The sequence below is a fragment of the Trichogramma pretiosum genome, unplaced genomic scaffold, assembly GCF_000599845.2.
Source record: "Trichogramma pretiosum strain Unisexual culture from Peru unplaced genomic scaffold, Tpre_2.0 scaffold5, whole genome shotgun sequence".
NCBI lineage: Eukaryota > Metazoa > Arthropoda > Insecta > Hymenoptera > Trichogrammatidae > Trichogramma > Trichogramma pretiosum.
The window spans coordinates 1,969,403-1,985,196 of NW_019641672.1; the positions used below are offsets into that span (position 1 = coordinate 1,969,403).

The following is a 15,794-nucleotide window of genomic DNA, read 5'->3' on the forward strand; positions in this document are numbered from 1 at the left end:
AAGCTTGTAAGAGTGGATGCGAATCACGTCCAACGTCCTCGAAACCGACGCACCACTAAAAGGACCAATCGAATTACCCTCGTTACCTTAATTATTCCCCGCTCATTTATTAAAAATCCGATCGTTAGTGTAATAGGATGGAAAGGGTGAAATCGTATGCTCATATCTTTCTTTTTGAAAAAGCGTCGCATTATGACTATTCGATCGGTGTGATTGCAATTTTTCAAAGGCCCGACGCCTGCTCGTACAAAGACAGCTCCAAAGCGAGTCGGTTACGTAATATGAAGTATAAATTCTTGGGCGCGCTTACGGATAAAGCTTTATACCGATCGCGTCATCAAACGCGTTTCCGGTCTAGGGGCTGCGACGAATTCGACAATGGCGCGATCCACGTGCGAGGCTCTGCCACTGACATATTGCTCTCTGATACGCTGCCTCGTCTGCATTCAAATTCAAATGAGATTTCGCCTCGCACGCATACACGCGTAGGCACAGAAAGTGTGTCTGCGATTTCTCATCTGCTTGTCGCGCACATTTTCTCCATGCGCGCGTGTGTGCCGAGAAATATCGCGACAGTATGTGCGGGCTTTCGGTGCCGCGCGATGCCTCCTTTCAGCTTGGCCGTGCGCGCGTGTGTGTGTGTGTGCAGGAGCCAACAGCAACGAGTTTGATTTTCCGACTCGAGGACTGGATGATCGGAGTAAATTGTTTCTTTTCTTCCGAGGGATATCGGGAAATTTCAGACACCGACGGGGGATCGAATGCGTATACACCATAAACATTCGACTCAGTGTAGTGTTAGTGATTTTCTTTTTTCAAACCTTTGACGTCTCGCATTGACTCGAAGCAATATATACTTTCGGCGAAATTATTAGATAGCAACGGGGTTTAAATATTCTTATCTACACTCCGAGCTCGAGCGAGGGTTCGGCCGAGTCTGAAATCTGCATCACTTTTGCTCATAAACGTTCTCGGCCTTACTCAAAGTAAACGAAGTTTCGGCTAAATGTTTCATCGTAAATCCCTTTGAATTGGAGTGCTTCATTTTTTCCACGTCAAAAAGCGGACAGTAGATTTATATAATATGGAAAGAGAGAGAGACGAGGAAAAAGCGCCGAAGAAAAGTAGTCAAGAAGCAAAAATCTTTTATAGTAATAATAAAGAAACGCGGCATCATCTTTCTGCTATTTTTCCACGCTTGTGTTCAACAAGATAAAACAAAATACTGCTATTGGACAAAAAGCTCCGTAGGCGAGGGCATATAATATACGAAGCATATAAAAGTGAAAGATCTTGGAGAATGAGAAGAAAAAAAACTTGCCACACGACCCCCTTTTTCGGTCAGAAGCGCATCACGAGCGACGTGTAGCCCTCCCACGCGTTTCGGAGCTATAGATATACGCATGCAAGAGCTTTTCAGTCATTTTATTGTCCGCCGCCGTCGACGAGTTTATATTAACTCAGACCTGGTTAGATCTACTCTCGCTCGTTCTCCTCTCTCTCTCTCTTTTTCTTTGCCTTCACCTCGAGGCTACAAGTCGCTTAAATCTCGCCTATACCATCGGGCGATCTCACCCTGAATTTCTTGCCAAAACATATTATGTCGCGTGACCTCTCGAGACAGTATATGCACAGCAGGTGTATGTACGTAAAGTATCGAGCGGAAAGAGACTTTAGTCACTTTGAGGACGAGGAATGTCACAGGACTTTTTTTCGTCACTCTCGTAGAAAGAGTCTCGTAGAGCTCGTCTTTGAGAATTGAATTGCGCGCGGCGCACGGGCAGCCAGGTGCACGAGTCGGGTTGTTAAAACAGCGAGGCACGAGTTCGGACGACGCTTGATTAGATTAACCAAGACCTCTGGCCTCCCATCTTCTCCCTCTCCAGCTCGTTCTCTCTCATTGTTTTCTACGACGTTCGCTTGGCGCTTCTCGCCGTGCGCCTCGAAAATACTGTCACTCGATCCTCGTTGTTTCGTTTTCGACTTTTTGCGCTTAATACAAGTTTAATTCAATTTGAGGTCTCGACTGGCGGATAATAAAACGAAAGAAACGTATTTTCGGTATTATTTCTCAGGGAAAAAGAAGAATTTTCATATTTCTTGTTCGTCAAATTCACGTGCACACTAATAGAAACTGCCGGCGAAGAATTAACGTATGAAAGCATGATTTTAAAAATCATGACAAACGATAGGTTAATTCGCTGGTGCTGCTGGTATACGAAAGGAACGAAGGATGAAAAGAGCAATGAACGCGAGTATGCAGAGCATCAAACATGCGCGTAATTAAATTTTTTGTTCGCGGCATCCTGGTGCTTTCGTAGCGCGCACATAATTTCTTTCTTTTCGTACATGGTGCGGCACACACACAACGCGCACGTGACTCGCTCCTAGCTTGATTCGTTTGATTGTACACTTTGAGCCCATACGTTTACCATATAAAAGTGCGCCACCGAAATAACTCTCCTTGTCTTTCTCTCTCTCACTAAGCAAAGAAAGGAAAAAAAAGGAGAAATGAAAAACAAAGCCAGAAATGTTGGTACAGGAGCGATGTTGAACAACTGCATTATACACACGGTGGAGCTTCACTTGAGCGAAGGCGTACGTATAGCATACGGATAATGCATTGTAGCTAATAGCATACAGAGGGCAGAGATGCTGGAGAGATCATCCATTAGCATCTCTTTCTCTCTGTTTAATCGGAACTCGAGAGCTCGGCAGCTCGGCAGAGCAGCTCGAGCTCGCCTCTACAGTCGTTTCTCATTATAAAGATAGCGTGTAATTGGCTCCGTTGATATTCCTATGTATTTACAAGGCGCTCTTGCGAGCAAAAAAAAACACGCGCACGCACACCCACGCGTACACAGAGCCGCATGCAGATCAAGCGAGGTCTGCTGACTATAAGTTTGTATAAAGGGATGCTCTAAGAGAGATCGCGGGGCGCTCGAGCCGAGACTCGACTAGAGACGCGTAGGAGGAAAAAAGTTGTCGCATCGCGAAAAGAATGCGTGTAGGTACACGGTCGGAGCGAGAGAGAGAGAGAGCGCGTGGCGCGCAGGCCTCAAGGGGTTGCTAGACTGCCAAGAGTCGGGGGTGTGCTCGGTCCAGGCCTTCGGTGTCAGCAGCAGCGAGCGGCCACGGCCATTAATTAGAAGCGGACGAGAGCGAGAGCTGCTGCTTGAGTTTTCGACACCACTTCAGCATCCGGCCCGCCCACACACACAACGACCTACCTACACTAAGGGAGCATGTGTGTAATGGAGCTCTTGCCTCTGCATTCTTAATTTGCTGCGGATTTCTTTTGTTTCGACTCTCTCGGCCGCAGCTCTGTGTGAATCTGTTTTCTGCTCTTTTCAGACGATTCTTTCGCCTAGCGCGGCCTTCGTTCGCACGCTCTTGCGCAATTTACTCGGCGAATTTCCTGCTTCTGTCGCAGGTGTTGATGCTCGCGCAAAGTGTTAACGAACTCGTTTAGAATTATTCAAAAGTTAATTCGCGCTGCTCACTATTGGTCGCGCGTATCGAAATTCGTGCATAATGCCGCTCGGCGCAACGAGTCAACCGACTTCGGATTGATAGCTATCGCGTACAGGAATTACGTATTACATGGAATTCACGCAACAACAGGAGCACGATATAGACGATATAGACGATATAGCTCGGCTAGCGTGATAAATGCAAAGCGAGCTGCAGTGTCTCGAGCTCGGCTCATCCGCGAGGGCACGAGGAGCAGCGTTGCACAACCTGTTTACCTTCTGTGTATGCGCGCCCGAGCCTGCCTATGCGTCTCTACGCGTATTATGTACATCTAAGATTAATGAAGGGACATTTACTGGGCAATTTAACGCCGTTAATCATACAGCCGAGCGGCTATTACTGCAGGCGCTTCTTGCGTCTTTGCTTCCGCTTTTCCGCTCGTCCACCGAGCGTCACCCGTCACTCATCCTTTGCTACCTACGAACACTCGTCGCTACGAGGGCTTGTAAGCGGCGAATCTTCGCCCGAACGATTGTTCACGGGCTTTTTTACCACCACATAAATTTCAAAACTGTTACCTCGTACGTCAAAAGCGAAGCCGATATTTTTTGATGCATTCAACGTTGCGTGAAACAATACCTATGTACATAGGTGCATTGCATTATTTTCAAATACTCGTGCACACGTACACTCGAAAACGTCGCACTCTGTCTTGTTTTTCTTGCATAGGTCGGCACGACTTTTATTTCCGTCGAGCCATTCAATCGAGTCGTGGGACTTGCAAAGTCAATAAGTCCTTGGCCGAGCGACGTATCGCGAATTAATGCGCACACATCGCGGCTCCATTACCATTCGGTACATTCTATACCCGTGGCCGGATAATAATCACGTCATTAGTGCCGGGTGACGAGTGCCCTCGATGTAACTCGTATATATACAGGCACGCGACTGTCGCGCGATTTTCATCTCGAGACCATATGGCCCCCGGCGAAACGTCATCTATGTATATGCTACGCGGACTTTGTCATCGAAACTGACAGCACTTGAAAAAATCCGCTCGAAAAACCTCCTTACAATGTCATTGGCGTGCAAGCACGCACTCGTTGCTACCTATACTATAGTATACACACGAAATGTCGCACGATAATGAAAATGATTGCGACGAGAACTTGGCATTTCCAAGTGTTACACTCCTACACGCGCCTACTTCCTACTTGTCGACCTCCAAAGCCTCTAATGTCTTGCTGAATTATTTTTCTATAGTGAATTTAATCGTCGTCGTACGTGCACGTGTGCATAATTGGAAAATAATGCCTTGTTAGAAAATTTATGCAACATCTCGCCCGCAATTCACCTTTCGACTCCCATGAGAAATTTCGGACTTTGTCAATTAATTTTTATTGGTTCCAACAGTGCTCGTAAAAAAGTTCTGTAATCTATTAAGTATGAGTAAATCATAAATACAAGACTAGCCAGTAGGTGTGAATCAGATTGACAGTTAATTATGATTTTGAACTTGAATCCAAAAATAGTTTTTCGATGTTCGGCATTGTTTTCATTTCTAAAGTTTCATCCAAAGCCATATAATCTAAATTGCTAGCATCGCTCACAGGTTTCCATTCAACGGGTAATAAATCAGATGTAGAGGGTGTAGGGTTTCTGTAATTTTTTTCAATGACATTAGCGACACTTCAATGATGAGAAAAACTCATTTTTTGATATTTTTTCGTTTACCCTGTAACAGCAAAGTTGACCCACATATTAACCATTTGCTCCATCAGCTTCCAAGATGGGGTATCTTGTTTTAAAAATTTATGAAGCAGCTTTTCTACGATTACTATTCTAAACTCTGAAGTTAATTCATCTCCGTGAGCAGCTCCTACGAAATTATAAGATTTTAATTAGATAAATGAAACATTTCTGTAATTGTTCAAATACTTCAATGCAGTACCCTGTAAATGACTGCCAGTGAAGAATTTCACTGGAGAAAAGCCTTTGTCGAATGAGTATTGGTAAAAGTATGTTGGTTTGCTACTTTTCTGCGTTTGCAATTTTATTATTTTATGGACACCATCAATTATATAAAGATCACTAAAAAGATCAATCAGTTGACCGTGATTATCACGACTTATCTCATCGTCTCCATAATACATTTTCTTCAAGTCATTAGCAGTTAGACCATATTTTTGTATCGCACGTACTGTTTCGGGGTGCAAGAATTTGCTAAAGTCGTCGTCATTGAACTTATCAAACTTGTGACCCATACCTGAAAGTTTATATAAAGTTAATTGTATTTTATTTTAAAAAATCGGAAAATATCAGAATGAAGTACATACGAGCCAAAAGTATTATGGCTTCACGATTATTATGTCCAATTATCATTGGTAAATCAATACCCTGTTCAGCATCTACTAATGGCTCATCAGGCATAAACGGATTTTTAGCTTCAGAATCACTAGTTGGACCAAAAGGTAGAATACCTCGAGCAACGATCTAAAAATTTAAATTTACAAATTTTATAATGAACAACAAAGTGACGTCGGAAACGGAAGTTATGTCGGACTTAGCTTACTTCTACCGGATAGAGTGCATCTTGAGTTTCGATCAAAGTATGGATTTCCTGGGACATGAGAAATTCTAAAACTTCTTGAGAATTTGATACCGATTTCCCCAATTTTTCGCAAAATTTATAAGCAACTTGCTTAGGTTGTTCGGCAATCAAAGCCCAGGGATTAAAAATGGAGCCACTTTGAAGAATGATTTTATTAAAAAGTCCTGAAATGTTATGTTCATTAGTGAAAGGAAGTCTTATTATTCATGAATAAGTTCATTGAAAAGAACCTTTAGTCATTGGAGAAAATGCCATGAGATGTGCTGAAACAGCTCCAACATTTTGACCAAAGAGTGTGATTTGGTCTGGGTCCCCTCCAAAACTGGCAATATTTTCGCGTACCCATTTCAATGCGAGCACTTGATCTTTTAAACCCATATTACCAGGAGTTTCCTCATCCTCTAAATCCAAAAATCCTGTGAAAATTAAACAATTTTAATAAATTTAACAAACTTTTATAGTTTTACAATAAAAACTTACCTAAAATGCCTAATCTGTAGTTGAATGTTACGAACATGATATCTTCACGCATCATGAAAAAATCAGGACCGAAAAATTGCTCATCTCCGGCGCCGTAAATGAAAAATCCCGGATGTATGAAAAATATAACCGGGAGTTTCAAATTGGGATCGACCCTTCGAGAATATACATTCAAATACAAACAGTCTTCTTTTCCATCGACAACTTTGACAATTAAATTTAGTTGAGGGCAGTGTTGAGCTTTCTCTTTGGCTTCAAAAACGCCATCCCAAGGTTCAATGGGTACAGAGTCCTGAAATGCACTTGAAAATATTGAAACAGTCTCGAAATCATCAAGAGTAACTCACTTTGAATCTGAGCGCACCAACAGGGGGTTTAGCATATGGAATTCCTTTAAAGGCACAGAATGTATCCCCTGACGGATTCGTTTGCGTAACACCAGAAATTTTACCAGAATTAGTCTCTACGACAATGTTGTCACAAGCAAACACCACACAGTACGGCCAAATCAGAAAGACAATATAAAAAAGAGCGTATCGTGACATTTTGTTTGATGAAAGCGCACTTGTGAACCAACTGTTAGCGTAATATCGATTCACTGCATCGCTTTGACTAGAGAAAAATTGGCACCCAGAGTCGACGTAATTGCTAGATTATAGTTTCCTCGAATTAACGCGTTTTGACTCGCGTTTCGATGATTTTGAGAAACAGCAATTTCAGTAAATGTTTGTCATGCTCAACGTGTGGGATACAATACGACAGAGTGATTATTTCACGAAAAGTTTGAATGAACGAATCAACGGAATGAATGAAAAGTGAGTATGCAAAATTTTTAAATACTTTGTTAGTGCGTTTCAATTTTTCTTTTTATACAGCTTATAAATTTTTCGTATATGAATAACGGATAGAAAGAAAAACACTTGGGCGAGTAAAATGAATATAATAAGATTTAGCAGTAGGCCGATAAGACGAGGAAAAAAAGGCATCGATGCGTGTATCGGTCTTTGTAGGCGACACAGTCCATCAGTCGAGGTAAATACATCTGCCGACGTGGTGAGCTTCGAGGGTGGAGGTCGTCGATAAACGCGTAAGCGCTCAGAAATCGAGCCCCGCTACATGTATCATCCACACTTGCACACATGCGTATGTGCGTGTAAATGTACACGTGTGCACTTGTTTCTGTCCGGTCGAGGGATAAGGTAGCGTCAAGAGAGAGAGAGAGAGAGAGAGAGAGAGAGACAAAGAGGGAGAGGACAAGCGCCGGGCACGTATAAACCGAGCAAGGCTGTAAATCAGTTCGACGCATCGGAGGTATTTCGGTTAAATGACACATGTGCCTATAGCCCTGCGTCCCCGAGTATATCTCGACTGTGGCTGCCACATAACCAGACTGAAATTCTATCTTTCTTTCGTCCAGCATATATCGCTGCTACGTGCAGAAGAGCTGACGGTTGCCTGTGTGTGTGCTCATCGTTCGATCCACCTATCCTACGAATACAAAGCAAAGTAAATGTAACCGGCCTTAGCATCTACTAAAACTCCTATGCGTTCACTATATAAGTGCGATATCTGTCCGTGTACATAAATATATATTTTCACGTGCAGCGAATTTATATTGTTCGAGAGGATCTCGATGGGAATAAAGAGAAAAATTATACCAGTACGACTAGTTGTTTCTTTTTCTTCGCTCACCGCGTATAAATATTACATAAGTTGATAAATCAATTTTCAAGAATGAAATAGTGGTAGCTTAAAATCTTAATAATACATGAGGTAGTGTAGCTCAAGTTTTTTTTTGGTCAAGATAATCCTTTTTTGTTATAAATTAGTGTACTTAAAAACCAATTTTTAATGAAGAATTAAAAATATATTTGATATCAATCAACAATTATCTTAAATTACCATCGAGGATGATTTATTGTCTTGCTTTGATCGCATAAACCATAACACAAACTATAACAACTGATTTTCCTTTTATACACTCATAGATGTCGGATCATCGAGTTGTGATGCAGTGCGTGACGCCCCAATCCCCAATACAATAACGCATATATATAGGCGAAATTTTTCTTACAATATATGTCCATGCTACACTAGACGCGTACGTGTTATATGAAATCGGATAAATATGTACAAAAGTAAAAATGACGCAGTAGGAGGAAAAAAGCACATTTACGTATACGAGAGAAAGAGACTCTATTATTCGCGTCTCCTTTTGCCATTCGTGCGATGGGAGTCGCAGAGCGAGCAGCGATCCCCTGTGAATTTCGCGCGAAGCATTTGGATACATCATTTGCTGCATATCGTCACGCGCGTCGCTCCCAGAGATTTATCGGAAATTCATATATATTCGCAGTCGCGCGCGGAAAAAGTGGTCGTCTTGAATTTTATTTTAGCTTCCTATAGCCTTGGCGTTGATGAATAATTTAATACTCTATGGCGAATGGAAAATAAGAAAAGAAACGAGTTAACGGCGCATCAGCCGAGACAAACAGCCGAGCGAGGAAAATATAGTCGTATTCTATACGGCCACCCATCTTCCATATGATTATCCATATTCATTACTGTTGATGTGCTTTTTTCATATCGAGATACGTCGAGTCGCGAACAAAAAAAATGCGGAAAAAAGCTAAGAACGCGATTTTTGCGCGCATCACCGATACTCGCTTTCTCTCTCTCTCTCTCGCTTTAGTAATATTGCTTTTCTTTTCGAATGTTTAGCGCGTACAATAGACTACAGCCGAGACTACAAGCTCGTAAGTCCCGCGAGGGTAGCGGCAAAAAGAGGGTCGTATATATGTATTCGCATCGAGAGGAAATGCGCCTATATACGTCGGATAGAGTAATGAGTCTCGGGATCGCGACTCACGACGATTTGCTTCGAGGGTCACTCTAGCTCTCCAGCAACTCTACGCGCAAAGGCTATCCTCCGTACGCAAGTGTCCTTTTTTATTATTATTTTCGCTTCATCCTTTTCCGTTTTCAGCTGTACGATGGTCTTTTTTTTTTATCAACGAAGCTATGTCAGCGTCATAATTTTTCGTCGAAAAAGTCAACATAGTGGAATACTCGGAATCGTGTGATTGAGTGAATCATGGAATTCATTGATGCTAAATCCAAAAAAAATTTCACCGAAATGGAAATTCTGCTCTTGGAATTTCGGCGTCAACTCCCAAAGCGGAGGCCGATCGAGCGCGCGCACGGCAAACGATCGCGATAAATTTTCACGTTTATTGCTTTTGGATGAGCCGATCGCGCCGAATAAGCTTAATAGCAAGTGCAGAATGGAAAAAAGATAGCGATCGGAAGCCAAGTGCGAGAAGAAATTGACTCGCGCAGCAGCTCGCGTCGTTAAGATCGAGCTAAACGTCGCGCGCTCGTTTATAGATAAATTCACGCGTGTCGTTAAAGATAGCAGCAGTTTCTCGAGCGAACGAGAACGAGAGAAATAATTCGCCGGAGCTTATATGTATACGCGCGGAGCTTTATTTGTTTGCTCGCGACCGAAACGTCGTTGCTTTGCACGTATACAGACGCAAAGAGGCAAGAAAGCATCCGACAGATTATGTCGCTATGTGCCAAGGCTTATGAGCATGTGGAGCCGGCTACGACGGCAGCAAAATTGAAATTAAGAAGATACGATGTGTAAGCCATTGTGTAGCTCGCACAGGCATCGTCCTATAACTCAGCGATATTTATTAGGGTGCTTATTCAAATTTTTCCCAATTACACGTGGCAAGATGCGCAAGAGGAGAGCCAAGTACGTTTTGGGCTGTGATATAACGACGTGCCTCGCGCTTATCTTAAGTAGCTTCCAATTTCCCTTATTTATGCCCTTACTGCTGCTCTTGTAGCTCTATGCGAAATAATTGATCGGCTTCGTAGGAAATATCTTTGCGATTCGCGTATTTACTCATAATTCCCTCGCGTGCGTGTATATCACGCAATTTCACATAGTCTTTACACTCGACGTGTCTCGGAGCATCGGCCCTATCGAAATGCTCCGTCGGTCTTTGGCAAGTCCGCACGTAGGCACGCATACCGGGTGACGATTGCGCAGGCGTTTGCTGACGTTGCAACACATGAAATGTTTAATTGATATAATTGCGTCGAGTATATTGCGCTGCACATCCGCTCGTACTGCACGGCTCCAACTTCTGGATAGTTTTGAAATAAATATTTCCATAAATGTGTGTATATATAAGCACGCGTACGTAGAGTAATAGCGAGTTGCAACGGTGTTTAATGATACGTCTTGTGCATACACCGTACACACAAAATTGAACTTTACAATCGGTCATTACAGCACATTCGAATGCATTACTTATGCTCTCTCTGTCTATAATCGCACTGCAGATGTAAATCGTAGAAATTATTGATTAGGATGAATTTCAAGACGAACAATAGAAAATATAAAACATTGATTATCGTCGAGACCATTATTTGACCAGGAAGTCGGAGGTAAAAAAAATCAAGTAGCGAGGGACCTTTTTTTCCTTTTTTTACAGAAATAAAAAGAATTACGAGCGATTAAGCAGCAGCTCGTGTCTGTCGCGAGGGTTTCGCACTTGACACGGAAGAACGAGCACACGATCGGCGGTGCCGGGCTAAAGATTTAAAGCAGCCAAGCGAACTCGATATGCCGAGAGGAAAGTATATTATAGCCGGCGCAGAGGTCCATCGTCGTCCGCGTGGTATAGTATGTACGTCCCTGTACATAAAATGAGTGAAACGCAGCATCGAGTGGACTTGTGCCATTGTACTCGTGTGCCAATTAAACGGTGCTACGATGCGTGCCGCTGAGCCGCTGCCTACCTACATATATACCTAGCGTACACATACATATAAATACACGCGATAGAGCGTCATCGCAGTGTCCTCGTCGAGTCGCTTCAACAATGATCGTCTAGCACGATCTTAGCTCGAGTCCGCGCACGCACGCACTTACACATGTAATGCTCGGGGGCCACCCTACTGTACGGCCTACATACACGTACGGCTGCGCCGCGCGCGTTATACATATCCATCTAATAGTCTACACCCACGCACACGTACGTAGGCTTGCCCGGCTGCGGCTATACGTGTATCGAGCTACGGGGTAGCTAAGCGTGCACATTTGGATAACCACTGATTGGGGAGCATCTGCGACTAGGAAGTCCTGACAATTATCCCAGGCCTGCTTATTATCTATATAGCGCAGAAACGACTGGACGCTATATCTATATGTTCAATGTATCGAGACGTATGTATATAATATTATGATCCTCTCTGTCCAGGATATTACGTCGACGTCTTTGGCTGGCCTAGGGGAATGGTCATTGTAGCTTGCTGTACGCCGACATGCTCCGATATAAATAATTCCAATTTGTCCCTACCATCTCGAAAATGGTTAAAAATGCTCGAAGCGCGCTACTCTCTGGCATAAACAAATACGGCTGCGCAGGTTCACGGCTGATTCTATTATTCAATGGAGCCGAAACGCGAGTACAGAACGCATCGAACGTCGCAGCGAGGAGCTGCAACGACAGCATCCCCGAGCCTATGCGAGCGTACGACCACAATTAGAGTCAGTCAAACGATCGGTCAGCTGAACGCGCATTGGTTATTCAAGTATATATGCCGTTGTCGGGGCGAGTGCATACACAGAGAATATACATATTCGAGTGTTGAGCAGCTTCAGAGGGTAGGATAAGGCGGCGGCCGCACAAACACACGTGCGCCTCTGCGTGCCTGCCTGGCTGCATTATAATCGTCGGCGGATTAGCGCTGCGCCGACGAGCCACCGGCCGACGGAGAAATCGATATATAAATCGCTTGATTGCTTTCTGCCACTTGATCCATTCTCTCGGGCTCGCCGTGCAAAGCTCGCCGCAAGAAGCTGGCGTCGACTGGTCGCCCACCTACGCACTCCGCATGCATATTCTATATGTAAACTCGACTCGTAAGGTTGAGTCCTGCCTAATCCCCAATTTCTCTGGCGCACACACGCACCTGCACACGATTGCCTCCCACTGATCGTCCGTGATTGACCTCTAGCCCAATCTCTCCAGCTAGGATAAATAATTCATTCGCTCATCTGGTATTAATCGTCTTTACTTGTGTGCTTGCGAAGCACCGACTAAACTCTTCATTTTACAAACAACATTTATATGCACAACTACATTCAAGCGAATACTTATATTACGTATCACAAAAGACCGATACACCAATCGTCATCATTGTATAAAACATCGATTCTTTTGGATTTTATATAAAATTATCAAAGTCAGTCATACATTTTTTTCAAGTCACCATTTTACAATCTTTTCTTCATATTCATCCATGTGAATACCAAAAATCAATTTCGTTCAGCTACCAAGAGCCAATGCCTCACTGATTGTGCAATAATTAACATAAATATTAAAATAAGTAGGGTTATGAATAAGTAAAAGCATACATAAAACACTTTTGAGACATTCGACATCGCTTCCATCCACTTAGGGACTTTGTAGCTGCAAGTGAACGAAATTTTTTCAGAAATAATAACATAGTGTAGCAATAATATAGAATAAAAAATAATAATTACGATTCGCTGCTGTAGTGCACTTCGTATAAATCCCAATTATAATTCCAACCGCACAGTAGTCTAGGAAAAAACTCTTTTACAAACTTTCGTTTACTAGTTTTTGTCAAATACTCTGTCAACAATGGATCGTTTTCCTGAAAATGGGATAGAACGTTATTTATAAATATTTTTTAGTGCGATACAAAATTGGATTCTTCGATTAATACTCACTTGCTTTTTTCGTTCTCGATTGGTTCTCTTGATTGTTGGCTCTTCCACTTTATGTTCGTACTCAATATGTTTATCAACCGATTGAGGTGGATCAACGTTCGGTGCAGCTTTTGACTTTGACCATTTGGATTGTAAACGATGAGGCGATGATACATGGTTTTTGCTCGCAACACAAGTTTTTTCATTTTGCTTCGTAGACAAATTTTCTTCTTTAATTTGATTTGATCGAACAGGTAGTTTTAATTCTGGTGAATTACACGTTCGGTGAACTTCAACCTGTACTGTTACTTGTTTTGGCATTTCAAGTTCTACCGAATCAATGGAACTGTCGCTATACCTGCGCATAGCAAACGGTTTCTGACTACACTTATACTGACTATTTACATGGCTTCGCTCACTATGTCTTCGCACCCTTTGCAATTCTATTATGTTTATTAAAACCTCTGATCTGTCACTGGATCCTTTGGTATCGATATGATCATATTTAACACTATGATGTTTTATAAAATTACTTCTTTGGTTATCGATAAATTTACTCGTTATAGATTCAGTTTCCATTGATGTATTATAGCTTTCGTTTGACCATACTGAATGATGACTTGCAGCAGTTATGAACGATTCTTGATCTTGGAATAAAGAATCTGATTCAGAAATTTGGCTGAATAATTCACTATTATTCATATCTATTCCTGGTGACAAGGATCCAGATTCAGACAACCGATAATACGGGTATTCATTTTCTATAGTTACATTTATAGAGTCGTACATTTTTGCTAGTTATCGTATATGAAATTTAATTTAATCAAATTAAATGGTCTATGACTCGTGCGCTTTGCATAAACTTTATTAGTTAAATTACAATTTAATTTCAATTTCTACGTGTTGTGTAAGTCTAATATTTGTTGTTCTCCAAAGTAGTTAATCTGAAACACTGATCAGGTAAACAAATATTTGGCCGATGAAATTAGAATAAGATGTACTCGGTTATTGGGAAGGAGAAATTTAGCGTAAGTATAGTAGGAATTGTCAAATTTATTTCCAATTTCATTAACTTTAAATAATTGGGATTAAATTGGAATCACACTCCAGATTAAAAAAATTCGGGTATCAAACTTTTGTCAAAAATTACTAGAACGGGAATCGCAAATATTTAGCGTGCATCAAAAGTTCACACCGCGAATAAACAAATTTAATTTTCCCCTGCGCAGCAACCTTATCGTCTTGATAAAAAATCGAGCAACGGAATTATTTCGAGTCCCCGTGAACGAGCATTCGTTTGTATACATCCATGCGTGCAATGTGAGAACATCGGGCTCGATATGGCTGCTTGCCTGTATACATGCGTATAATACACAAGAAGACACGATAAACCGGCACGACGCGAATTGCGGCGACGAGCTTCGGCGCGTACACGATATGCCAACGATGAGTATTACTGCCTTATCGAAGAAGGAAGAAAAAAAAACACCACATACACGCGCGCGAGCACACGCTTGCATACACACTTCAGACCACTATATAATTTTTGTAGACGTTTCGCAGGCGCCAGCCATAAGGTACACCGGAAAGCTCTACTTTTTCATTTGGCGATCAATTGTCTCGCGTCGCAATCTATATTATATACGAGGACACTAGTATCCGCCTTTTCTTTCTTTATGCACATACGTTACTTTTACAAGTATTTTTCGCGACTGTACAAACAAAATAAGTCTCGATGATGACGTTCGATCGCATTGAATCGACGGCTTTATTGAAATGTAATAATTATTTACGAGGACGCATATGTCTTTGGTGCTTTTCAACGAGTATCTAATCGCAATGAATTTTACAGTTTGGAAATTCGACGCTGTACTTAAAGCACGATGTTACTTTAATCGATCAAAGTTCATGGTTTCAATGCCATTTTAAGACCATTCAATACAAAATTAAAATATCGAGCCATAAATCGAGACAAACTAATTTGAAAGAATAATTTTAAATTCGCCATACAGCTGCAATGGCATTAGCCAGGTCCTAATTGAGCATAATTACTGCAGCGACAAAGTCGTTGGTAAGCACAAAAGCGCATAAAAAGGGGTTCCACATTTTACTTCATTGGAAGAAAGCGTTTCTCTGCAAATTCCTAACATATGCCGCGAATAAAGCGTAATTCTGGAAAGCAAGGGGCGCAACACGCAGCTTCAAGTGAAAATTAATCATGCTTTTTCAGGGATCGCTCGGCCGCGACACTGTCACTGCTGCGCGAGGGGTTAAATAATAGAAACGTCAAAATGTTACGCAGCCTACCTACTCAGTAGCCCAATTTCTGCAGCTACTGCTGCTCTCTGACATTGTGAAGCTTATCGAGAACGAGCTGCGTAAGGCTAATTGGATACTAACAGTTGGTCTGACTTTTTCCCTGCATTTGCTGCTTTAATTCACCCGTTGTTGTGCGCCGGAGATCGAATTCTTCGC

At 42.2% G+C, this 15,794-nt stretch overlaps 2 protein-coding genes across 2 annotated transcripts; both read right to left on the reverse strand.

Moving 5' to 3' along the window:
* Nucleotides 1-4,856: 4,856 nt before the first annotated feature.
* LOC106658798 (esterase FE4-like) lies at nucleotides 4,857-7,149 on the reverse strand. Its single transcript, XM_014380917.2, has 8 exons — nucleotides 6,913-7,149; nucleotides 6,566-6,857; nucleotides 6,316-6,501; nucleotides 6,047-6,249; nucleotides 5,811-5,967; nucleotides 5,426-5,740; nucleotides 5,209-5,353; nucleotides 4,857-5,133 (listed from the first exon to the last, which is right to left on the reverse strand). Exons 1-8 carry the CDS (start codon nucleotides 7,108-7,110, stop codon nucleotides 4,977-4,979), a joined length of 1,653 nt encoding a protein of 550 aa, XP_014236403.1. The 5' UTR covers nucleotides 7,111-7,149; the 3' UTR covers nucleotides 4,857-4,976.
* A 5,493-nt stretch (nucleotides 7,150-12,642) lies between these two features.
* On the reverse strand, nucleotides 12,643-14,310 carry LOC106658866. The gene is made up of 3 exons (XM_014381008.2): nucleotides 13,341-14,310; nucleotides 13,131-13,264; nucleotides 12,643-13,056 (listed from the first exon to the last, which is right to left on the reverse strand). The coding sequence occupies exons 1-3, from the start codon at nucleotides 14,106-14,108 to the stop codon at nucleotides 12,903-12,905; spliced, it is 1,056 nt and encodes a 351-aa protein (XP_014236494.1). The 5' UTR covers nucleotides 14,109-14,310; the 3' UTR covers nucleotides 12,643-12,902.
* Between the last annotated feature and the right edge of the window lie 1,484 nt (nucleotides 14,311-15,794).